Source organism: Mesoplodon mirus, assembly GCF_964341445.2.
Source record: "Mesoplodon mirus genome assembly, chromosome: 17".
NCBI lineage: Eukaryota > Metazoa > Chordata > Mammalia > Artiodactyla > Ziphiidae > Mesoplodon > Mesoplodon mirus.
The window spans coordinates 69,049,276-69,077,046 of NC_138993.1; the positions used below are offsets into that span (position 1 = coordinate 69,049,276).

The 27,771-nt window shown below is 38.3% G+C and overlaps 1 protein-coding gene across 1 annotated transcript in view; it reads right to left on the reverse strand.

Moving 5' to 3' along the window:
* NALCN (sodium leak channel, non-selective) overlaps positions 1 to 27,771 on the reverse strand; it is a 261,887-nt gene that overhangs the window by 211,836 nt on the left and 22,280 nt on the right. Inside the window, exons 4-7 of the mRNA XM_082602462.1 lie at positions 20,105 to 20,188; positions 18,395 to 18,534; positions 18,178 to 18,306; positions 10,681 to 10,835 (exon numbers count right to left, since the gene is read on the reverse strand). Coding sequence (XP_082458588.1) covers positions 10,681 to 10,835; positions 18,178 to 18,306; positions 18,395 to 18,534; positions 20,105 to 20,188 — 508 coding nt within the window. The remainder of the gene's footprint in view (positions 1 to 10,680; positions 10,836 to 18,177; positions 18,307 to 18,394; positions 18,535 to 20,104; positions 20,189 to 27,771) is intronic.

Genomic DNA, 27,771 nt, shown 5'->3' on the forward strand with positions numbered 1-27,771 from the left:
CATCAAGGCAGTTCAATTTACATTCTATTATGATCTGAATAAAAGTAATTTCCTTTCACCAGATTTTATGTCCATATTTAATATCAGATGTAATAAGAGACAAATTATAAAAATAATAGCATGCCAGTAGAAAAAAACATAGGAAGGAATTTTAAAGTAAAGCAAATCCTAAAACGGAAACATTAGACTGTGTAGGTGGATTCACTGTCAATCCTCCTGCAGGAAAATACAGGGGTAATTCCAAGCACTGAACACCACTAGGGATGAAAATAACCTCTGATGTTATTTCTCATCAATATTTAATAAACCTGATTTATGACTCACACAGGGAGCTGAGTTTATATCTTATAGTCAATACTACCCAAAGTTAAATGAGGAAAATACCACAAAAGTAAGTAACAGCTAAAATATATTACCCCTTGGAGAAAAATGCCAGTCCCAAATTTCAGTTTCCATAGTAGCCTTCTTCAGAAGTGACTTGGGAGTATCTGTATAAGAATCTAGCAGGCTGCAGTCTACTGTAAGTTTTTCATTTTCTTGAAAGGCCCAATTAATTTATTGTTGCCAGAAAAAAATTTACAAAAATTGTAAGTCATCCCTTAAGTTTGTATTTGCATTCAAGACTCACATCTTGACTTCTGTGACGCCGATGACCTGTGGTTTTTCTACCTCATATTTTAAGGAGGGCTTTTTTATTTTAAGAAGAGCTTTATGGTTTTTATTTTTTTTATAAAGAGGACAAATAAGTTAAATGTTCTTTATTAATATGTCTAATAAAGAAATTAACTAATATGCATTTTCAAAATCAACTTAAATAAAACTGTTGGTTAATTTGCAGTATTTAGAAGGCAAACTTAACAGCTGCCAAATCGTGAGTCATGGGTATGAAATGTACAGGGTGGGGAACATAGTCAATAACTATGTAATATCTTTGTATGGTGACAGATGGTAACTCGATTTATCGCGGTGATTATTTTGAAACATATAGAAATACTGCATCACTGTGTTGTATAACAGGAACTAACATAGTGTTGTAGGGCAATTATACTTCAAAAACAAACAAACAAACAAACTCATAGCAGAAGAGAGCAGATTTGTGGTTACCAAAGGCGGGGTAGAGGGAGAGAGAATTGGGTGAAGGTGGTCAAAAGGTATAAATTTCTACTTATAAGGTAAGTAAGTACTAGGGGTAAATATAATGAACACTACTGTATGTTATATATGGAAGTTGTTAAGAGGGTAAATCCCAAGAGCTCTCATCACAAGAAAAAAGAGCAAACTTAAATACTCATATCTCAAAAGGAAAGAGAAAGTTAAGTTCAAATACGCAGGAGAAATGGATGCATGTAAGTGTAGATTACAAATAGTAAATAGATGTATCACAGTAGAATTTTGAATTTAGTTCAAATAAGTATGAACCTGACTGCAACGTACCAGATAACATATTTCGTTACTTCCAGAATTTTCTCCCACATCTCTAGTCAATGTGCCTACAATCTCACTTTGTATCAAAAGCATATTTACTCATTTTTGCTGCTACTCCCTCTAATCCTTGACCAAATGTCCATAGCTCGATAAGTATCTCGTAAAACTGCATTGCTGCCCAGGTATATTCTTTTTGTTTGTTTTTAAATTTTTTATCTTATATTGGAGTATAGTTGATGAACAAGGTTGTGTTAGTTTCAGGTATACAGCAAAGTGATTCAGTTATACATACACGTGTATAGATATCTGTTCTTTTTCAAATTCTTTCCCCACTTAGGTTATTACAGAGAGTTGAGCAGAGTTCCCTGTGCTATACAGTAGGTCCTTGTGGGTTATCTATTTTAAGTATAGCTGTGTGTAAACGTCAATCCCAAACTCCCAACCCATCCCTCCCCCCTCCCCATTCTTCCCATCTGGTAACCATAAGTTCATTCTCTAAATCTGTGAGTCTGTTTCTGTTTTGTAAATAAGTTCCTTTTTTTTTTTTTTTTTTAGATTCCACATATGGTATTTGTCTTTCTCTTCTGACTTACTTCACTTAGTATGGTAATCTCCGGGTATATTCTTTTTACGTTGAAATTTGTCCACATAATGAACGCAGATCACACACCAACTCCCTTGCAAGGGGCTAGATTCAAAGGCAGAGACCAGCCCCGAGTGGCCCTCGGTCTGCAGTGGACATGACCCTTCTTCACACTCACCCCTGTGTCCTCAAGACTTCAGGATGAGAAGGCAGGACGTCTGGTGGATTATTACATTGGAGAACATGTCTCCTCTTCCACCATCATGAGACTCTACAATGGACCAGCCATCCTGACAAGCCACAGGGAAGGGCGGTCACTCTTGGCTGACCTCACAGATAAGGCAGAGTTTGCAGACAGAAAACACAGGCTTTGACCTTGGCACATGGGGCCGTAGGCCTTGGCTCCCAACTGTGGCCTGTGTGTGACTGTGGGCGAATCAATTCTTTCTCATCTCTTTCTCGTCACTTACCAATTGGGAATAATGATACCTTATGGATTTATTTTGAGAATTTAAAAACGCAAGGGATGGAAAACCTTTTGCCTGATGCCAGATACATAATAAACAATCGATAAATGATAGCAGTAGTTGTCATAAGTAATGACAGTAATTATAATAATAAAGACTGTCTGCTGGACAATTAGTCACCATAAGAACATGGTGTTTGTTATTTCCTGGCTTTATCTTTGATTACTGTTTAGCTAGAATAAGGAAAATAGTCCACTATATATGGTCCATGTAGCATTAAAAGCATGTATAATTTAAATGTCTTTTTGATTAGCTATCTTCCAAATGCCCTGTTTATAGGTTGATCTTACTTACGGGCTTCCTTTATCTGATATAAATTGTTTCAATCAGGTTTAGTTCATTCTGACATTTTAAAAATTGAGCTTTTCTCTTTTGTTCTTATGATTCTGAAGGCAAACAACGAAAAAATGCCTGATAGCTATTTATTTCCTAAGTGACCTCCCAGGGTGAATTTTATCATTAAATGACATTCATTGGATTGTTCTATCAAAAGGAAACATGTTTTGTTTTTTACCTGACTGTACAATGAATGGAGAGTTAAAAACCACCACCTGAATAGCTTTGTATTCATCTTCTGTACCCAATTTCTTACCCTCTTTTGAAATACCGTGACAAGAAAATTGCCAGTTTCTTGGGCTGTGATTTCCTTCCCACACGTGATGGATTTTGTTGTTGCTTTTTGTTCTAACTGGCACATCACATCTGTTTGCATAGTTGTCCTCTCCACCAGCATTTTACCAAAGGTGAGTGACGCTAACCTCCTACTACAAAATTAAGAACACAGCTAAGCTTTGCAAGGTATTTTTTGAGTTTCCTTCTGAATTAAACACTGATCTGAAATGTAAAAAGGTCTGAGGGAGACAGTAAGTTATAGGGTGAGTCTGCGAATCCTGAGGAGGGAGTTTAGCCCTGACTGGTGTGGAGTTCTCTGGAATTCTGACCAGTCTGGCTCTGATGCTCAGTTTCTCCACCTGGAAAACTGTGTCAGTGAGCCACGGGACTGCCTCATCTTTTCCAGCTCAAAGCTCCTCTAATTTCACGTTTATGCTGTCACAGAAAATTGCAGTGTCTCGGGTTGTACGTCCTGCATGTTGATGAGCATGTGGTAAAACAGAGGAAGAGACAGGCTGAAAGGGGGGTAAATACTCAGGAAGCGGAAGTAGACACATTTTCTAAATAGACTAAGTGGATACGATTTGTTTGGTTTCACCTCTACAGCATGGGTTTTTTGGGTGTGCTCTCTCCACAGACCATTACACTGCGTGCTTACTACCTACATCCACACACACTTGCTTCAATCACAGAATCTGAGTGTCTGCTAAACAGATTCTGGGATCTTCAAATATGTCCTTTCAAGAACGTCTATTCCTCAGTAGGCCTGGACCATGGGGGTGCGGGGTGTCTCAGGTGCACAGGCTAACGTCTTAGAGAGGATGTGTGTGTTGAGGTCCTGAAGAATGAGCCACAGGAAAGGTTCCACTGAAACGATGATGCAGAGGTCTGTAAATGGAAGAGAGGGACAGAGAAGCAGCCAGCATCTCAGTCACCCTTTGACCCAGGGATTTAGGGGAGGACAGGAGACAAGCCACTGAGCGCTGGAAGCGGTCCAGGAAGCGGTGCGGCCGTGGCTTCTACTCAGTGCCCTGCCAGGTGCCCGGCCTAGGGCTGTGGAAGGAGCATCTGTTGAAAGGCTGCTAAAGACACGTGTGGCTGGAATCCGGGGCCCACAAGTTCAAATGCATAGGGATAAATAAAATTACATATCCGAGCCTTAATGAAACTGTAAAAATTCCATGGTGCAGGCTAAATAGGGATAAGATTCTAAAGAGACAGGTAAAACACCGGACTGAGGATAGTTTCCAGAGTGGCAAGAGAGGAATAATTGATTGACAAAGACTAAACACCACCAGAATGTAAAGTGGTGCAGCCACTATGGAAAACACATACGGTTCCTCAAAAAACTAAAAATAGAGTTGCCATATGATCCTGCAATCCCACTCCAGGGCATATATCTGGACAAAACTCTAATTCAAAAAGATACATGCACCCCGATGTTCATAGCAGCACTATTCACAATAGCCAGGACATGGAAGCAACCTAAATGTCCATCAATAGATGAATGGATAAAGAAGGTGTGATACATATATACAATGGAATATTACTCAGCCATAAAAAAGAATGAAATAATGCCATTTGCAGCAACATGGATGGACCTAGAGACTATCATACTAAGTGAAGTAAGTCAGAAAGACAAATACCATATGATATCACTTATATGTGGAATCTAAAATATGACATAAATGAACTTATCCACAATGCAGAAACAGATTCACAGACAGAGAGAACAGACTTGTGGCTGCCAAGTGGGAGGGATGGATTGGGAGTATGGGGTTAGCAGATGCAAACTAGTATATATAGAATGGATAAACAACAAGGGCCTACTGTAGAGCACAGGGAACTATATCCAATATCCTGTGATAAACCATAATGGAAAAGAACCTGAAAAAGAATGTATATATATGTATAACTGAATCATTTTGCTATACAGCAGAAATTACCACAACACTGTAAATCAACTACACTTCAATAAAATAAATTTTTAAAAAAGACTAAACAACACCAAATATTGGCCCTGTATACACTGATTAGAATGAAGTAAAATTTGAGATATTAGTTAATGGGAGAATAATGCAAAGTTAAGAACACCTTGTTCCCATCCCCTCCGCTCTTCTCCTTTGCTGTAAGATCCTGAACAACCTGAGGGACAAACTGGTTCAAAGAAAAGGAAAGAATTATCAGACATCGAGGTGCTAATCTGAAAGCATCTATATCCTGCCCTTCTTTGTTAAAGTGGTCACTTATTCTCAAATAACAGTGATGTATTCCTATTTTGCCACCGTATCTCTAATTTCTAGCTCATTGTGTGTCTGTGCTGTGCCAGACACTATTCTATGTGTAGTTTCTCAGTTGCTTCTGACAAGCCTGTAAGGTAGGTCTATCACTCATCCATTTCACAGATGAGGAAATCGAGGCAAGAGAGGTTCATTACTTTCCCAAGGTCACCACGCTAGTATACAGTACAGCCATGATCCAAACCCCAAGGCCATTATTTTAAGTTTGAATTTTTTCTAAAGTCGTTTTTGACTTTGTAATGCATTTTCATGGCAAGTATCCTTATGCCTCCATTGCTGGATTCATATATTGTATAAAATGATACTTGTTTTTTCCTGCTAAGTATAAACATCCACATCATCACCCTACCTCCCCTGTTGATCTTGTCCTCTGTTCCACACAATCACAGTTTGTAATATTTACACTATAGCCTGTAAATCCTACAGTTGTATTAGCTTTGCTCTTACAGTGAATACATACTAGAGACCAGGCCCATGACCAGTTATTCTTGATTGGCTGAATGGCTTCAAGAAGACTTCAGGTAAAATGAAGTCTCGGAATTCTTGCCTCTTCAAAAATAATCAAAAAGGGTTTGACACATTCTTTCCCTAAGGACCCTGTAAGCATTGTGACATTACATCTGAGAGCTGAATATGGACATGAAGTTTCAGGCCCCTCTGATGGTCCGCCTTAGAACTGACTTGATCTTTTTTTTTTTTTTCTGGATACCCAATGGATGCTTTCTTTAGCTTTGAATTCTAGCATCTTTACTAAGATACGCCTAAGTGTTGACTGTTCTCTGTCAATTTACTGAGTCAATTTGTACCCTTTTAATGTATATATTTAAGTCTTCTTTTTCTGCAATTCTTTTGAGTTATATATATCTTGAGTATTATTTTTCAGTTTTAAGTATACTGAAAGGCACATTTTTATAGAAGTGGTCCTGATTCTTTTTTATTATCCTTCACCTTTGACAGTGATTTTGACAGCACCAGATATTTGTCCTGTTTCATGTAGGGAAGGGTGAAGTTATGCTGTGGGGTAGGAGTGGAGATTTTCACAAGTTGGGTGTGTATCGGTGTTGCTGCAGTGGTTCACACTCTGCACGCATGCTAGAATCACCCGGAGGACTTTCTAGAGCCTTCTGTGCCTTCAGTCACTGTAAGGTTTCGATTTAATTGGCCTGAGAATGATGCTTGAGAATCGGCGAGTTTTAAAAGGCTCTCAGGTCATCGTAAGGTAGAGCCAGATTTGCAAAGCTGGAGTCCTTCCCTCATCCTAGTCTATGCTGATCAGCCGTCTCGGAGTGCTCACAGCTCTCTCTCCCAGCTGCCTGCAGAATAAGGGCCTCCCCTCTGTGATGCCACATGGAATTTCAGAAAACTCCTACCGTCAGCTACACAGTGATGCCCTGACTCGAAGAGAGGACTATTCTGCTTCTCTGAGAACACTGGTCATTTTATTTGATTTTATCTTTATTTTCTGTAATTTAATTTTTTTTTTTTGGTACGCGGGCCTCTCACTGTTGTGTCCTCTCCCGCTGCGGAGCACAGGCTCCGGACGCGCAGGCTCAGCGGCCATGGCTCACGGGCCCAGCTGCTCCGCGGCATGTGGGATCTTCCCAGACCGGGGCACGAACCCACGTCCCCTGCATCCGCAGGCGGACTCTCAACCACTGCGCCACCAGGGAAGCCCCTATAATTTAATTTTTATTGTTGAATTTTCAAACCGAATGGACAATGAACACTGGTTGTTTTAGAACGTCAGTCTTCTTTTGGCTCTGAGGTCCTCAGTAGCCAGAGCCTTTTCAGGAAGTTTTCTGTTAGACACCTGACCCTCTGATATTGTGGTTTATAGTTATAAGCTTTTCAGAGTCCTTAAATATGGAAACTGCATTTCTGTTTCTCAGTATCCTTGATGTTTGGATGATTTTAGAGACGAAAAGGTCTCTTTACTCTGCAATCTTACAGTAGGGGCTCTTTGTAGTTTTTTCTACCTAATGACTGTGGCTCTTAATATAGTTTTAAACTTTGAGTTTTTCAACATCATCAATATGAAATTTTAATGAGACATGAAGCTACTTATAAATAAAATTTTATAAATGCTTGAAATTCAAAGTATTGCATGATAATTTGGACTAGTAAGAAAAGGAAACATGCTCCTTTTAAATTAATCATGATTATTTATATATAGAGTGCACTGGCCAAATTTAAATACACAATTAGGTACCTAATTATGCTCTAAACTTAGCTGCATGCAGAAAGAGATGATCACATGTGCCTAATAAAATTAATTTCCTCATTTTGGTGAAACATTATCTTTTGTTTCCATGAGAACTTTCAAAATAATCTAAAACACTAGTTTTGTGTATCTACGTAGATATCAGGAAATAGTTCCCAATTTCAATCTAAACTCCAGTGACCTTGTTAACATTTTTTGATTATAGTCCAAAGCCAACATTTTCATTATCTAACCATTAGTGCTACAATGATGCTGAATTCAATCATCATCTGAGAAAAAGAAGCAAACAGACCACATTAAGCTTGTATAGAAAGGGAAGCCATGAGGAAGAATGAACACCGCCAACAAAAGCAGACGAAATCAGGGAAAAGAATAACGAGAAAACAACTTAATTCTCTATTATGGCTCTACATCCTAATACAAATATGACGTGTCACCTACGAATTCAAAAGGGCACATACTTTGGTCCATTAGTAAATATTTATAAAGGGTTTCCTACGAAGCAGGCAGTGCTCCAGACCCCGGAGACATGAAGATAAAAAGATGTGCTTCCTGTTTTCCAGGAGCTTAAATCCTTGGGAGATCAATGTGCAAATAAACAGTAGAGCTACAGTAAGATTACTGCCTTTGTGGGAGCTTACCACGCTCCAGGGCAATCCCCTCCTACAACTGGGCTTCTTAAGCCCACATGCTTTAGAAGGAGACTTCCTTGCTCAAAGAGGTATTGTCCCCTGCATTAGTTGACGCTACTGTAGGTCACAGTGAAAAAAGATAAATCCACTTTAATGTAATGCAGCAGTTGGAGGTTAAGGCACAACTGCTGCATTTAAAATGGTCAGGGGGCAATTTGATTTAGCAACATGATCTTAAAGGCCTGGAGGTTTCCAGTGCAAGGACAGCCTAACTCCTGAATGCTGGCCACTCTCCATACAAGACATGGGCACACTCAGCCCCTAAAAGAAAGAGCAACAGGCTCCAACCAGCCATGCATTCCAGTCCTGCCCCAGCTTGGAGCTTGCTCCGAGCAGGTTACTAAATCTATAAAGTATCTCATCTCCCACACCAAATCTGTGATTTCCTGCTCATGCCTGCAAGTCACTGGCATAATCTGTAAAAGTCTTTGCACTTTTGAGACGGGGGAAGGATGTAAGATTGGTTCCAAAGCCAGGGAAATATAAGAGAGACAGTAAATTAAAATGCTTTACATCTGTTGGCTTCTAAATTTTTATGAACCAGAAAACTGTATCATTGGCCAAAAGAAGAATGCCCATCTAACTATCAATGCAATGCTGGAAATTTACTATGAGGGCACACTAAAATATAAGAATAAAATTTAGGGATTTATTTGCAAAATGCACTCTTTAAAAATACCAACTATTTATGTTTCTTTCAGCCCAATTTCAGTATTATATTCAGTCCAAAGGCTGTAGCCTTGTGGTTTGGTTCATATATCTAGAACATATTCCTCACTCAGTGCAAGATCTTCACATGTTCTTTCTGAAATTCAAACACTTATCCCAGAGTTCATTATGCCATCCTGCATACCACTATCCAGGAGCTGCTACGACTGAAGGCCAGGGTGGGAATAGGATTTATCAGCTGCTCTGTCTGATGTGTGAAGGTGGATGGGCTGGGTTTGAACCAGTTTCCCTCCTGGGTAGACAGGGGTGATGTACTCTTTCCTGGCTATGAGATCCCCATTGTACAGCTGGCCCATTAAAAAGTGAAACCACACCAAAAGACAGATTAAAAATAAGTAGATTTGGCTTCCAAAAGAGCACCACCACCATCCTGTCACACACGGAAAGACTTTCCTCTTAGGACCCGGGTAAGAGTGTCTAGAACTCTCTTAAATGTACCTGAGCCTTAAAACTTTAAGAAAAAATTAAATTTTTTCAAATGACTCCAATAATTCTGCTATGGATTGAATGTTTACGTCTACTCCCTCAGCCCCTGCCATTCATATATTGAAGCTCTAACCCCCCAATGTGATGGTATTAGGAGGTGGGGCCTTTAAAAGTTGATTTGGTTTAGACCAGGCTGTGAGGCGTGGGGTTCTCATGATGGGATTAGTGTCCTTATAAGAAGAGACCAGAGAGCTTTCTCTCCCTCTCTCCCCACTCTCTCTCTCCCTCTTCCCCCTAACCCATCCCATGAGCACACAGAGAGAAGCCAGCCATCTGCAAGCCAGGGAGAGGGGTAACCAGACCTAACCATGGTGCATCCTGATCTCAGACTTCCAGCCTTCAGACTGGGAAGAGGTACATTTCTGTTGTTTATGCCACCCAGTCTACGATATTTTGTTATGGCTGCCTGAGCTGACTGAGACAGATTCTCAGAGCATAAAATAATTGTTTAGAATCCCATGGTTTTTTGCTTCAATCGTGAAAGATGTACAACTTGCATGGAATTGTAACAAATGCAGTGATACCAACTAAATGGCAGATGCCAAGTTCTTTCTCTACTGTGCGTGACGGCACGTTTCAGGACTTAGAAGGACAAGCCATGAATCAATGTACACGTTTGGCACAACATATTCACATACAAGCATTTCCCATACCTCTGTTATATAGTTGATGCACATTCATTAAGTATCTCATTAGCTGTATCCTGTCCCAGAATGACTTTTCGGCTCTCATGCACTCCTCAATGCCTAGTATTCCAGTTACTTAAGACTTACCTTGCCTACCAGTTAAATGTGGAAGGAAACCAAGTCTTGTTGACTCAAGGGGTTCTTTGAGTCCACAACCCTGACCCTTACTCAACAGACAAATAGTTTTAAATGCTATAATTAAGAATTGAGACATATTTAAGTCTATACAAACGTTGCTGAATATACAGACACAGACTGTAGATTATAGACTATAAGGGAGAATATATTAAAACTTACAGTTGTGTTTCTTAAAAACTACAGCCAGTCTGAACATAAAATATCAACTATACAACTATTTTCTCCATTTCATAAACATTGTAAAATAGAAACTGAAAAGGTGTTTTATCAGTGAGACAGACCTATCTCATTAAAGCCATTGTAGCCCAGCTCTTGCCTGCTAAGTCCCAGATCTTCGAGGTCCATGCATTTAAATCCTGGGGGGCACTGGTAGCCTTCTTCCAGCTCTGGTGAGCAGTGTGTATCTGGGATAGCTAAACTATTCCAGGTTACATTTCTGCAAACAACACAGAAAAGGATTAGACAATTTCAACAAGTGTAAGTGTTGATTAAAATGCATAATGTAATCATTCTTCATTAATAACTGCTGTATATGGGCACAGATTTAAGATTCCTGATTCATGAATGGTATTCATAACATTAATGCCATGAACATTCTCAAACGATCCCCAATTCATCCACACAGAAGCTCTTTATAAGAAGGTTATTGCCATGACAGTTTTTGTCACTGAAGACCAAGACTCAGAAAAAGCGAAGGAAGGAATTTTTCTGTATATTTGCAAGGAATGTTAACTTGTCTGGGGATTCCTTGTTATTCACAAATCCTTCTCCTACTATGGGCACAAATGTTACTTTTCCACTTCTAAGCAACAGTAAATGATGATAGTCATTTTCCATATGGTACAAAAGTACTGTAAGTCTCATAAATGATACTTGGCTTTCTTCTGGGTTGTCAGATGTTCAGTTTAGAAAGAAAACCAGATAACTAAAGTGAGACTGAAGGAATTAAAGATATCACATTGGAAAGAGAGAGATTATGGGCTGATTTAGTGATAGCTCCAGGAGTATTACAGGTTTTTATTTATTTTTTAGGTAGTTGGTGATATAATTACTTTTCATCTTTCTGGAGGACACACTGGACATTAAATTGATGTGGAAGGATTTAGACATGTAATGGCTTTCTTGGTAGTGAATACAGGTAACCACTGGAAAGGTGATTGTGGAATCTCATTCTGGGACCTTAAAATGGGCCCCAAATAGCTGCTACCTGAGACGACTGACATAGCTTGTGTAGGGGCCAAAGTTTAAGCTAGATGATTTCACAAACCTTACAAACCCATGACTTTATTATAGTCATTTCCCACGACATCAATGTTTCCAGGCATTTCCTAAATGGGGATCAACCTTAGGACTGTCTCAGTCTCCTCTGCTTATGGCCAAATTGAGGCAGATGTGTTGGGTCACATTTCTTTTTTTAATATCTTCTTATATTCAATTGGCCACTTCCTTCCCCTTATAGAGCATGTTTTCTCTAGAGTATGATGCCTAACTCTCCACGCTCCCTTAGCTGCTTGAGGCCACCATGCTCATGTGCACACACACACAATCTCCTACAGAGATATACACAATTGTACACAGTCCTATGCACACACATGCACACAATCCCTGGTAATACACTGCCCAGTTCCATCTCAGTCAAAACAAACCTCTATGTTTACCCCTTCAGGATTCTGCTCTTTCTTAGCAGCACGCAAGCTAATTTGTCGATATATCTCAGGGAATGTTTAAATAATTGTCATATTTTAAGCTCGTCCTTTGGACCCCACATGCAAAAGGAAAGGCTCTGCTGTGGAAATCACCACTTGGTTGTGTCAGAAAGTTATGATTATAGGCACACACATCACTTATTTCCCCTCCTTTTACATTCTTATATGTAGGCCCAATGATGCATCTTCGCTTAAGTCTAGCCTGTCTCTATGTTTCTGAGTTTGTACCCACACATCAGAACAAAGCAGTAAGGGGACTGGGCTTCAGAGTTTCAGAGGAAGGCTTTCTGGGTTGGCTCCAAGCTCTGCCATTGACTGGCTGGGTGACTTGAATAATTTTAAATGTTTCTAAGCTCGGTTTCCTCATCTGTGAAACAGGGAGAGAAGCTTGTGTGAGCTTTAAGTAAAATAAACCAAGTAATGCATTCATCACAGCACCTAGCGTGTTTCAAGTACTCAATAAATGCTTTCTATAAATGATTATTAGTCATTACAATAATAAAATGTGACATAAATCCTGGCAGGTGAAAACACAACAATAAAGGATTCTCAAAAGAATAGAAGGAATTTTGGTACGTGATCCTGAAAGCATTTTGTTCACAGAATTGTGCAGCTGAAAGAAACTTTAGAGATGACCTAGTTCTTAATTCGTAAGTGAGGAAGGTAAGGTGAAGTGCTGGAAGGGGAAAGTGTACTAGCCCCTCAAAATCAGTAATTTTTTTTCACTTCCAATACTTTAAAAAGAAAATAGCGGCAAATATCTGACAAAAACACTCTGTCTACACAAAGAAGTTTCAAAAAACATCATCTTTCAGTTATTTGGATAGCTCGACTCTGGCGCCAGTCTGTTGGGCGTGAATTCCGGCTCAGCCCTTACTACATGTGTGACTTTGCCAATTTGTGCCTCAGTTTCCTCATCTCTACGATGGTGGGAAAATACTTCCTTCAAGGAGCTGTGGGGAAAATGTTACGTCTGTAAAATACTTAAAACAGGCACTTGGTAGACAATAAGTGCTAGGTGTGACCTGTTGTAATTTATAGTTTGAAGCTTGTACGTTCCCTAGATTGAACCCCTAGATGGATGGTCTGCATCTTTGAGATGCATGTGCACAACAAATTTAAAAGCGATATATATGGAGTAATACAAATATATTGCATATCACTATTTTACAGATTCAGATGAGACTGAACCCCCTGGAATATAACCTCAACATAGAGATAGAAACCAGGTGTAATATGGTTTTAATTTTCTCTACGACATATATTATGAAGAGTTTATGTATACGGATGTGGATCTGTATGTGAAATAGGTTTATGAATGTGGGATTATAATATCACAGAGGTTGGTTAAATGGCAGCATAAGCATGGGATGGGAGTTCAAATCCCAGCTCTCTCGTTTACCACGTGGACACATTATTTAACCTCTTTGAGGCTGTGTCTCCATCTGCAAAATAGGGGAAATAATCCTTTCAGATTGTTCTAAAAAGTAGTTACAAGCAAAATATCTGAAACATAATAGGTGCTCCACAATCATTGCTATTAATTTATTTAGAAATCTACATATATCATCAGAGTACTTTCATTTCTTAAATATTAAAGAAAATGTTTCCAATATCCAAACTTCTTCTTATATCTCCCACTTGGCAGATATCTCAGCCTGAACCCTGTAAGTTAAATAGTCTTTTTTCATCTTTCAAAAGAAGTTTAAATATAAATCAAGAAGACTTCACAGACCTTTGCATGAATTTGAGGCACTTAAGATTTTACATACTCTACAAAATCCTCTCTTGATAAGTCCATGGAAATTAAAAATTAATATTCTAAGTACCATGTTTCTATTTTTAATTCTTCTGACCTCTCCATTTTAAAAAAACCTCGTTATGTTGTGAACAGAATTTATAAGATAATCATCCATTTATTTTATAAGTACCCTAAAGGGAAAACTTAAAAAATTTTTATTTGGACCAGCAATAGAAAACTGCCCAAAATCCAGCTTTATATTGTCTCTGGTCTAAGTCTTAGTGATATTTTATAAAATACCACCAAGTTGTAAAAACTGCCTTTGGGTGGGGTAACCATAAAATGTATTGTCCGTACTGAGGCTCTCCTGAGATCACAAAGGAAGTTATTAGTAATTACTCTGCAGCAACAGGGATATACCAGGATTGTCCTTGGTGCCTGTGACATGTGGTCCCCTACCTCTGGGTCTTAAAGCTGATGGTCCAGTCATTACAAATATTCACCTGGACTTGTGGTTAAATCCTCTCTCCACATAGTAAACTTTTATGAACTTAACATTTACATTTCCTTACCTTAAAGCTTTTCTAATGATCTCAGTCTTGGGGATGAGATGTCATTATTTGATACTAAGCTATGAATACATTTCTCTCCTTTCTCAGGAATGATAATCAGGTGTCAGGTAAATCTTCACCTTTTCTATTTCACCTACCAGCTCCTTTTCACATGTTCCTCTTTTAGCTTCAGGGAGATTTCTGCCAGCATGTTTGGCATTTTGCAACACCTGTTTCTGCCACAGGCCACTGCCCTCCTCAGCTCTCTTTAGGATATGAACTGCCTTGCTTAGTCAAATCCCATCACTTCTTCCATAATTGCCTTAGGTCACAATTCATTACCAGAGAAGAAGCTAAAGCTTTACTAGTAATGCTACAGAGGACACAGCTGAGATGCCCCTCTATCTGCTTTAGAAATCAGCTCCATTCAAAAGCAAAATTCCATGTATTGAATTCCTTCCTTATTTATCCTGTTTGCTTCACAGATTAACATAATCAGTTCTGGAGGTCAGCCGTGAAACCTAGGACATACAGGTTTCTGAACAGGCGCATCTCTGCCTGAAAGCTCTCCCGTTATTAGGCTACAGTGCATGCAAATTAAGCAGAGGTTGGAACAATCGTTAAAGGACAATGACAAAGAGAAATGAGGTCATGACAGCAACTGGCAACACTTATCTCTGGAAACACAACCATCACACCAAAGCTTAATATCCGACTCAGGGATGTTTATGAGAAATTCCTAGATAAGAGGCAACAAAAGGAAAGAAAAACGTTGGGAAATTCTTTTAAATTGGGATTTTTATATGTTTCATTCTGACTTTGGACACTGAGTCTCTAAAAAGAAAGCAAATTAATGTCTGGGCTGGAACAAACAGTAAAACTGTATTGACAGTTTTTCTGCGAATGAGTGAGACTTTAAAACTCAGTTAACACTGAACTGAAAATATTTTTTAAAATGGTGGAAATGATTGGTCCTTGAAATAAGTTATCAAACTTATGAAAATTGTTTTTTCATCAGTAACACTGCTCATAAAACCATGTGGCCAATTATGTATTTTCTTCTCAAATAGTAAATTAAGAATCACATAAAGAGAAGGCAAAATCCATGTGTGTGTACATAGCCATTGGGCAGATTTTACAAATATAAGAAAGAGAAAGTGCAGACATCTCCCTATAACTGCTATGTCTCGAGTAACTGAAAAGTCTGCCAACATGTATGAAATTCTTCCCAGTGCACTCCTTGTTTTTAGGATAACGGAATGAGATGGAGCTAATAGAATATGAGAGGTCTTTTAACATTTTTTTCAGACACTCATTTTTGAGAACAGAGTACAGCATGGAGCTGGCTAAGAGGACTTACTGAATGATTCGAAGGCCATGAGTTCAGATGACACTCATACCTGTCTGCCCTGTTTGTATTATATTTTCTGTGTCAAAGTTAAGTTTGCAGCATGATGCCTGATCTCCTAGCTGGGTTAACAGGTTTGAGAATTCTTGCCTTTCAACTTGGTTTTTAATAAAATGGGAACTTTAAACCAGCCTCCTAAACTCACTGCGGTTAGAACACAGCTGCTTCCTTACCCAGAAGACTTCTCTTTTCTTCACTTCTACGTCTATTGTCTCTGCCCACACGATATTTTTCCACCCTCATATTCATTCATGGAACAATCTAGACATATTCTACAGCCCACATACATTTCAAAAAAAAAAAAAAAACTACCTACAGGTTTCCTTCCATGCATTTCTTCCCTCACCCACACAAGTCAACTCCCTTACTCACCACTTCCTTCAGCTTTCCTATCCTGTGTTTGTACTAATTCACTGCTTTCCTCTGCTTTTAACGTTGCTTTTCTATTTTTTAACAATTTCTCCTTTGTCACTTTTAGCAACTTGCTTTTCTTCCTCTGTTCTTTTTTTATTTCCTCTTCTTTATCAATTTGTCATAAAGTTGTTATTATCTGTCTAAATATAACACATTATTAACCATGCCGTCAATAAATAGTTACTAAGTACTTACTCTGTGCTAGGATACTAGGTACTGACCACAGGGAAATGAATCTTACCGACCCTTTCCCAAATGTGTCCTTAAGGACCTCACAGTGTAATGAAGAAAATAGGGAAAAAAATAGCTGTGAGTGCCAGAGTGCTAATTCTAGCAAGATGGACTACATTAAATTTAGCTTCTTCCACTACAAACAGCTAGATCTGTTGGATAAACACTAACATTTAAAAATACATATCTGGGCTTATAAGAAAGAAAAATACATTCCAAAATGGCCACATGTAAGAGGAAACTAAAAACTAGAGGAAGGGAAATACATGAGTTGACTAAATGGTGGTCTCAATGGGGACTAAGTACCCAGTAGCCATAAGCTTGGGTTTTAATGCCTACAAGAAGCAGAAGACAGGGTCCTAAGCCCATATAAGTCTGGAAGCGGGAAATGGGACCTCCATGCATACAGACATATTATAATTTAAACGAGCTCCAGAGTGTGATACTGGTGAAGGTGTCGTCAAACAGGTCAGGCAGGCACAATAGAGATTATAGTTACAGACCCAAATATAGACAGGGAATTAGTAAATGAGAAACGTAGAGTTAAATTCTGTGAGTAACGACACACAATAAATAGTGCGGGGAAAACTGCCTTACCATATGATGAAAATCAGTTGTAGTAAGGTGACATACTTAAAAAGAACAGCTTGATAAATTCTGACACATGCACAGAACCACACTCAAGAAAATGAACATACTGACTAATCCCAAAGGTTCCCTAGTGCCCCTTGGTCATCTCTTTCTCCTACCCTAACCCTTATTCCCAGGCAACCAATGATTTCCTTTATATCATCATAGGCAAGCTTGCATTTTCTAGAATTTTATATACATGGAATCACAGAATATGTACTCTTTTTCATCTAGCTTCATTTACTCAATGTAATTATCTTGAGACTCAAGATGTTATATATACCAATATCTCATACTTTTTTTATTGCTAAATAGTAGTCATTACATGGATATACCACAATTTGTTAATCCATTTACCTGTTGATGGAAATTTGGGGTGTTACCAAAGTGGGCTATTACAAATAAAGCCTTTGTATGTATAAGCATACATAAGTCTACATATAAGTCTTTGTATGGACATAAGTTTTCATTTCTCTTGGTTAAGCCCCAGGAATAAATGAATGGGATATATGGTAGATGTCTGTTTAATTTTTAAGAAACTGTCTGACTGTTTTTCAAAGTAGTTATACCATTTTCCATTCCCATCTTATTTAAATAAGATATGAAAATATCCTGACGGTATTATGTTCCCACGCTGAGGAAACTTTCTAAATGTACACTTTGAATTCGCTGAATCTACTTTTCCACAGGGTTACATTTTTCAGTCTGGCTTGTCTTGAGTATTTGTCTTAAACATTTGCACAAAACAATTTGGAAGCAGAGAATACAGAACATAGAGGGCACATAAATACTTTTTTAAGAATTGAGACACAGAGGGTTTTCTCATGAGAACTGCAGAAAAGTCCTTATGAATCACCTAGATAAAAGTGGGAAGCAGCAGCACAGCACAGGGAGATCAACTCGGTGCTTTGTGATGACCTAGAGGGGTGGGATAGGGAGGGTGGGAGGGAGGCTCAAGAGGGAATGGATATGGGGACATATGTATGCATATGGCTGATTCACTTTGGTGTACAACAGAAACTAACACAGTATTGTGAAGCAATTATACTCCAATAAAGATCTATTTTTTAAAAAATGCAGTTAGTAGATAAACTTACCCTGGTTTCGTGTCATTTACTACACAGTGATAGGTAAATGTCCCAAACATCTGAACTCCTAAAATTCCATAAAGAAGTAGAAAGAAAATGAGGAAAATGGAAACACTCCATATTTGTTCTCCTGATCGCCTAGGGGGAAAAAATAGGTAAAGTAGGTAAAACTTACCCCCCAAAATCATAAACCTATCCCCTTAACTTACGTAAAAGCAGTGCTTACTTCAAAATATTTGTAATTCTGGTCCTTGGTAGTTCAAATCGGAAATAAATCCGGAATGCCCGGATCATAATTAGTGGCCGTGGGATCCGTAACATGCCCCAAGGGGACATCTGATCAACTATATCAGTGATTTCAAATACCTGCAAATTCAGAGGTGAACAAACAATTCAGACTTTCGCTTAGCAATGCTTGTAGTCAGGACTATACAGACAGCATCAGAGGTTCATCCTGTGCCCTGCATTATCTTCCACTGAAATCAACTTTCTTTGGAGTACATTTTGAAGCTATAGCTTTCTTAAGAGAAACAAATACATAAACTAATGAAAGTGTCATTAATCTTGTTCATTTCCTGTATAATCCATCAAGGCACAGTTTTTATTACAAAAATAAGTGCCAACGTAGAATACAGAATAAGTATGCTAAACCTTCCTCACTCATAATGGTCTTTGGTGGAACTTTTTGAGTATCTAGAACACAAGGTAATGGCGAAAGGGTTAAAAATACTATGAAAAAGATGAAAAAGAACTCCATTTACCAGTAGAGGCAAGATGATAATTAGGAAATGTTTGTCAACCATACAATAGTTATTAAATGGAAAAGAACACATTTAAAATGCAGGATAAAATTAATTATTGGAGAGGTGAGCTTTATAAAAATAAGGACAGGGCTTCCCTGGTGGCGCAGTGGTTGAGAGTCCGCCTGCTGATGCAGGGGACACGGGTTCGTGCCCCGGTCCGGGAAGATCCCACATGCCGTGAAGCGGCTGGGCCTCTGAGCCATGACCGCTGAGCCTGCGCTCCTCAACAGGAGAGGCCACAACAGTGAGAGGCCCATGTACCGCCAAAAAAAAAAAAAAAAAAAAAAAGGACAGCTTATCAATAAGCACCATGATGAGTTTGCAGGATGGACTACGAATTTATTTTATTCTGATTTTTTTTAAATGAAGAATACAGTAACTTCAGTTGAATTAAATGCAAAATCAAGCCTGAATGAATGCATGGGAATGAATTCTACTGGTTTTCAATAAAATCCGTCCTTCAGGCCTTTTTAGTCTATGTTCCTCATTTCTCATAGTAAGGCGTTTTCTATTAGCAATACAGCATATGTTAGCCAATATTTATCCCAATGTATTTATATTATTTTAGCTATTTTTAGTGAGAATTCAGTCACATAAAGGACTGGAATTTTAATTTTTAAATTCAAATTTTTATTCTACAAATAGAGAAACCTCACTCCATGTTCTTTCCTTTATTTCAGTGAATATATTTCTAACATCTGCTTAATAAGAAATAATCTCATATGGTACTAATTTTTATTTCTGATTGAGAAATAATTCAAAAATATGACTGACAATGATTAAAATGTTAGGCTTTTTAAAACCAATAAACATTTAAAAAATAATATTTTGGGAAATTACACAATCACATGGTCTTTGGTGGAACTTTTTGAGTATCTAGAACATAAAGTAATGGCGAAAGGGTTAAAAATACTATGAAAAAGATGAAAAAGAATTCCATTTACCAGTAGAGGCAAGATGATAATTAGGAAGTGTTTGTCAATCATACAATAGTTATTAAGTGGAAAAGAACACATTTAATATGCAGGATGAAATATATATATATACTCTTTAACACATCTATTTAGATTTTCAACGTAAAATAATGCCCATTTTGGAAAATACCCCCTTGTAATTTAAAAGTGTTTAATTACCTGTAACACCAACGAAACCCAAAGGCAAAAGACCATAAATCCATCAAAAACACACCAGCGATCTTTCACATAGGAACTATCCCCCTAAAAATAAATTTCACATGGTGTTATCAGACAAAATGAATAATTTCAAAAAACATCTGTGGAGGGAATAATCAAGTGTTAATTCAGTATAAGCTATCTACAATTTTTGTATCATAATTGAGCAGACTTTCCAAAGGAACACTTTTAGCATTTTAAATGGTATTATATACGAGGAAAATAATTTATAAAACACAAGTAACTGCAGAACTTTGCATGTAAAATTTTAAATTCATGCAAAGGTAAAACATCACTATTTTTTCTCTTAGCCACACAGAGTCTACCACATAAGGAACCAGAGGCCATCCTACTTAATAGGCTGCTTAGGTCCTAAAACCTACTCTTCCTATGAGAACCCAGGTTAGTCCTTCACTGACCATTGAGCACACAGTGGTCAGTGAAGGACTTTAAATCTCTGGGAACAACCATCATTAGTGGAAAATTAACCAGGAATTCATGTTGAACTGAATTAAAAGTGAAGATGAAGAAACTTGCCTTCATTTTCAAAATAAACATATATCGACTTAACTTTAATTGGGATTTTAAATGTAAAAGAAAGATAAGGAAGACATACTACTTTCATTTTTTACTTGTGAGTCTACTCTGACATTAGAATGCATTATTTTATAAAATTTTTTTAAATTTTAACTTTTAAAAAATGTAAATATACAGTATATTATGTTGATAAGTGTTACACAGAAAAATTAAAGTATGTATTTTCAAATTGACCTTTATTAAACAAATGTGTTCTTTACTTGTATGTTGAGCAAAAAGTGACAGAAAAATATCACTTGATCTTTATTTGAAGAACTAGGCATAATTGTGATTGCTTAAAAAATGTAAAAAATTCCAAAAATGAAAACTGAAATTTTATGGGGCTCAGCAGAGTACTATTTTAAAATAGTAACAATTAAAAGTAAATATTAGGCAAGAAAGAGAATAATTACAGATCACTGGGTACACAGGCACCCAAATAGAATGAGCTTATACAATATTTTTTCCCAAACACTATTACTATTTTATTCCTATTTTGCATTAAAAAATGTTGCATGTAGTATTACCACAATTAACCTCTATTGCTGCTCATAATTTGCTTTAGTAATGAATTATGTTCAATTAGATACAGGGTAAGAGCTTCTCATTATATTGAGGTTTATTTAAAATATAAAAAGTGAAGATAAATAGTGGTATTTCCCTGGGAGGGGAACAGAATGGCAAGAGCCAAAGGCGGAAGAGACATAATTTTCACAGAATATCCATACATGTGGCTTTTGACTAATGGTCATGTGTTTTTTTTTTTAATTTTTATTTATTTATTTATTTATTTATATTAGTTTCTGCTTTATAACAAAGTGAATCAGTTATACATATACATCTGTTCCCATATCCCTTCCCTCTTGCGTCTCCCTCCCTCCCACCCTCCCCATCCCACCCCTCCAGGCAGTCACAAAGCACCGAGCTGATCTCCCTGTGCTATGTGGCTGCCTCCCACTATCTATCTACCTTACGTTTGGTAATGTATATATGTCCATGCCTCTCTCTCGCTTTGTCACAGCTTACCCTTCCCCCTCCCCATATCCTCAAGTCCATTCTCAAGTAGGTCTGTCTCTTTATTCCTGTTTTACCCCTAGGTTCTTCATGACATTTTTTTTTCTTAAATTCCATATATATGTGTTAGGATACGGTATTTGTCTTTCTCTTTCTGACTTACTTCACTCTGTATGACAGACTCTAGGTCTATCCACCTCATTACAAATAGCTCAATTTTGTTTCTTTTTATGGCTGAGTAATATTCCATTGTATATATGTGCCACATCTTCTTTATCCATTCATCCGATGATGGACACTTAAGTTGTTTCCAGCTCCGGGCTATTGTGAATAGAGCTGCAATGAACATTTTGGTACATGTCTCTTTTTGAATTATGGTTTTCTCAGGGTATATGCCTAGTAGTGGGATTGCTGGGTCATATGGTAGTTCTATTTATAGTTTTTTAAGGAACCTCCATACTGTTCTCCATAGTGGCTGTACCAATTCACATTCCCACCAGCAGTGCAAGAGTGTTCCCTTTTCTCCACACCCTCTCCAGCATTTATTGTTTCTAGATTTTTTGATGATGGCCATTCTGACTGGTGTGAGATGGTATCTCATTGTTTTGATTTGCATTTCTCTAATGATTAATGATGTTGAGCATTCTTTCATGTGTTTGTTGGCATATTTTTTAAAATAGATTTTCAACATTAAACTTTTTAAAAGTTGAAAATTTTAGCTTTAACAAAAATCACTTTGTCAGTTGGTGCAAATAAAGTCAAATTTGAAAAATTTGGGCCTCACAAATTCACAACGTAAAGTTATCAGTAACAGAGTTGGCTGAATTTTTGTTTTTTATTTACTACATAAATTTGTCTGCTAAAGAAATTGATGTTGCAAAGCTGACCTGGAGTATAGTTTGAACTACATAAAAGGATTATTTTAAATCATTTAGGGTCCCCAAAAAAACAAAAGCATAAAAACACATTCGTATTTCAAATGACCTCATATTACGAAAACTGGCTTAGCAAAAACTACCACTGTATAATGTAGAAAGCTATTTCTGAATTACGAAGTCATTTGAGTTGCATTATTTGGAATGTTTTTCTGCTTTAGACGTTCCAGAAATTCACAGTGGCATCTGGCTGTCCCCAGTAAGAACCACCACATACTAGATGGCACGTAATGGTCAACTAAAACTGGCTTCTTTTTACTTGTCTGGTATAATATGTGAAATAATCCGCTGAGCAGAAGTTTTATACATTATGTTTTGGTTCCTGTTTCCAGGGGTCGTCCATTATTTATAAAAACCTTTAACAAGCTGTGTTGTAGTGACCTGGGATACAAAGGCCAATAACACCCAGATTTTTCCCATCTTTTCTTTTAACCTTTTGCCCTTTAGCATCCATTGTTCTTCATGCTGTTCCATCTTCCTGAAAAATTCCCCACAGTCTGTGCCAACTTTTCCCTCCAGACTTTGGTCTGACCACAACCTACTCTGATCTGCACTTTTGCTCACACATCATGCTACCACCAGCAACTCAGCTCATGTAAATAAATAAGGTTCATACTGTGTAACCTACAGAAGAGTCCTTTGTAATCCCCATCCAGTCGTTTAATGAGTTTATATTTTAGTCCCTGCAGTTTGGGCTTCCTACTTAAATCTTCTCTAAACGTATTCTCTGGTGTTGCATCTAAGAAAAGGTCTATTCCCCACTGTAAATGTTTGAGTTTGTTCTGAAGATTAATAGCATCTTGAAACTTACTAGACTATTTCGGATGGCACTCCCACCACCTAGCACCATGTACGACATACAGCAGATATTAAATGACTGATGAGATAAGCACAGGAACCATGTCTTAGAGCCTCTGTAGATTACAATGCAGACAGTAAGAAGTCAATGCATATGCATCATGAATGCATCCACGCATCTATCCAATCACTGAAGCTACTAAAATTGTTCCTTTAAAGAAATGATTCTTTGCGTCAAAAAGAGAAAGATGGAGTACCTTTCAATGCAATACCTTAGAGTTAAGACTCTTTTCCTTCATAATCATGAAAGATCACAGTTGAAATGATGAGGTAACGTTTGGATATTTCTTGGATTAGTGTAGTTTGAATCAGCCAAGACGATGTGCCATGCAAATAGGAATCAAGTCAAGGTTTATATAATTTTTGCATTTTAATGAAATTGCAGATATGATTGAGTTGTAAATATGAATTGAAATTGATATCATATCAATCATTATTGATAATCATCAAGGCTCCCTAAGTGTAAAATACCTTTTAATAAACAGAATAGGGACTTTGAAGCCTGGCACTTTGAAATATAATTGAAGCCAGGTGGGACCCTGCCCTGTCCCCTACCTCTTGTTTGTAGAAAAGCTCTAGCCTCCTAGGCCTTCCCAGAGTTCCAAAGAGCGAGTTTAACCACAGAAGTGAGAAAATACAGAAACAAAGGAAAACAAGGCAAAATAATAGTTTAGTCATAAAACAAAGTCAAAGACTTTTAATTTCTCTTCAAGGCCTATAGATACTATTCTGAGCCCATATTCTTTTTTTTTTTTTTTTTTTTTGCTGTACACGGGCCTCTTGCTGTTGTGGCCTCTCCCGTTGCGGACGGAGCACAGGCTCCAGACGTGCAGACTCAGCGGCCATGGCTCACGGGCCCAGCCGCTCCGCGGCATGTGGGATCTTCCCGGACCTGGGCACGAACCCACGTCCCCTGCATCGGCAAGCGGACTCTCAACCACTGCGCCACCAGGGAAGCCCTGAGCCCATATTCTTGAGGTGTTTTGCCGATACTAAAACCTCCATCGGGTGGAAGAAGTTAACTGCATGCTGACCACCAGCACCTAGACCCCAGACTGGTTGGAACCAGAAGGCAGTTACCTCACCACCAGCTCCATGAGCTGATCATGCACTACTTGACCCTCACCCTCACCTTGCCTTTAAAACTCCTTCCCTGAAAGCCTTCAGGGAATTTGGGTCCTTGAGCATTAGCCACCCATTCCCCTTGCTTGGTCTTGCAGTAAACACTGCACTTTCCTTCAGCACCACACAGTGTCAGTAGACTGGCTTTACTGCGGAGGGTGAGCGGACGCAAGTTTGGTTCGGTAACATAATCTCATATTGCATTTTGTGTCTGACATATTCATCAAGTTGCCTCTATTTCAATTTGTATTTTCAAAGACTCTTCACCATAGCTGGTTAAATGGTGCTATGATTCGATTTGTCAGTATGTCCAAATCCTTTTAAAATCCTACTGTATTAATGTTCAAGTTACAATATTTGTAAATAATAAATTGTCCCTTTCCCCTGCTTCCAAAATATGTAACCAGAACCTAACACACACGAAGGCCAAGTGGTATCTGAGAAATTTTAATGCCTCCAATATGAAAGAAAGGTTTTAACTTGTCTGTTGCATCAACAAGAAAGGGAGAGCAGAGAGTACTTGAGTTATGGGCAGAAATCAGCAGGCTGGTGCCTGAGGAGATGAGTTATTCAAGGGCTGTCCGTCAATTTTTATAAAGATAAACACTTGGCAGCTACCCATCAATTATACAGTATAAGAGAGGAACTTAAATTGCCATGCAAGGATTTAACAAGCAGAGAAACCAAACACATTTACCTGAAGACATTTATAGGGATATAGTTTGCAGTTACAAAACAATATGCTCGGGTGTAGTTTCATAAGCACATGATTTATTGTTCTGAGTCCCCAGGGCCCATCTGTCACTGTGTCTTGGCATTATTATTTATTACTTCAACAGTGCTCAGAGGATGCATGCTACTTTTAGCCAGGTCCATTGCCAGATGAAAAATAGACAACTGAGAATTGTCTGAAGAATTCACAGTCTGCACTACATGGAACGCTTTGCAGCAACACAAACATGTGTCACCCAAATGCTTTATTTTTGCCTGTAGGGATTTGGTGAGCTAGAATGCTTCTTGGAACAAGAATTAGTGGGGGAGGCAATTAGAAACAAATTATTGGGCAGTAGGAATTAATTGGCAGATGTAGTCAAGTTTGGGGAACGTTATAAAAGATGTGAAATCCTTTAAACACATAAATTCCTCTAATGAAAATTTTGAAGGACGTTTTCTGCCGGAAGGACTTTGTGCTCCAATTTCTCTCTCCTGTCGTGCGTGGGGCGTGTGACCTCCACAGTGAGCTTCTCAAATACAAATCAGAGGGTGTCACTCTCAGATTCATATGCCCCACGCATCTTAACTGACCACAGAAGGAAGCCTCAGCTCCTTGCAGGGCTGCAAGGCCCTCCACGGTGCAGCCGGGCTGCCTTCACAGGGTCCTTTCCAGCTGCTCCCTGAGCATTCCATCTGCTACTTCTGACTACACAGAGTGCCCCAAGGCTCCAGGGTGTTCCAAGCCTGTGTGTCTCAAAGCACTGCTTTTCTCTCTCTGTGAAACCCTTTACTTCTCTCTGCCAATACCCCCGCCATAGACTACACCTCCTCACTTCAAGACATCCCTTCACATTGCTCTTTCTTCAAGACTTCTCTGACATCTTCAAGCAGATTTTTTTCACTATTTTTTGTGCCCCCTTCCCCTGTACCTGTTTCAGACCATTATTACAGCATTTTCACAAAATACTGAAGGTCTATCTCTCACTATCTGAATTCTCACTACACAAATCTTTGCTATTTACACTTGCTAAAATACTTGCCCCCAAATCACTAAGTAACTAGAAGAACCACTATAGCAAATCTGTACACGTGCCAGTGGAAACACTGAAGTTGTCTGTGAATCCTGCAAGGAGGTATGATGTGCATGCAGCTCTGCTGTTCTTGGGGGCTAAATCTTGTGCTGGCAATGTTTATCTAAATACTTAACAATTGATAAGCATTAAGTGTATCACTACCTCCTCTTCCCTCTCTTCCCATTAGCCTTTCCGGGGACGTGGACTTAAGTCTACCAAACCAAATAAAGTATATGTGTGCATCGTGTTCTATTTTAAGCATCAGGTTACACTTTTCTTAATAAGTTTTCACATTGTTTGGCAAAGAGCTATACAGATATTTTAGCTGGAAATCAGTGCATAATAAACATACACTGTTAGTAAATTAAACAAACTAAATAGTGGATAATTTCATAAGAAAATTTACTTCATCAGACAGACCCCCAACAGACCAAGCAAGTCTAAACAGACCAATTTCCCTAGGAGAAACAGAAAGAAGAGGGAGTCCTACCAAAAAAGCACTAGAATCAGATGGTTTCACAGGGGATTTCTAACAAATTTCCAAGTTAAAATAATTTCAAGATTACTCAGATTATTTTAGAGAATATAAGTGCACACACACACATACACAGAGAAAATCTAATATCAAAACCTGACAAAGATTAGACAAAATTTAAACAAGGAAAATAATAACAAATATAATGAAATAACTGATTAAAACAGAACAAAACTGTGTCATGACCCAGCTGAGTTTTTTCTGGGAATGTAAGGATAGTTCGATTATTAGGAAATCCACGCTATTACAAGAGCTAAGGAGAAAAATCATCATTCAACAAAATGTAAAAGCTATTCAAAATACAACTCTCGAGGGCTTCCCTGGTGGCGCAGTGGTTGAGAGTCTGCCTGCCGATGCAGGGGACATGGGTTCGTGCCCCGGTCTGGGAGGATCCCACATGCTGCGGAGCGGCTGGGCCCGTGAGCCATGGCTGCTGGGCCTGCGCGTCCAGAGCCTGTGCTTCGCAGCGGGAGAGGCCACAACAATGAGAGGCCCACATACCGCAAAAAAAAAAAAAAAAAAAAACTCTCGAAAGTTGGAATTAATGTTTATTCCCTTAACTTGATAAAATATGCATACTTCAAACACAAATCCTTCAGATTACTTAATTAGGAAACATTAGAGGTGTTCTAAATAAAGCCAGGAGCTAAGCAGAGATGTGCACTGTCTCTAAAACTATTTAAAATTTTGTAGGTATTATTAGCTGGCCCAATTAAATAAGTGGCAGCAATTAGAGGCATAAGAATTGGAAAGAAAAAGGCAAACCTGTCTTTATTTGTATACGATATGATGATATGGAAA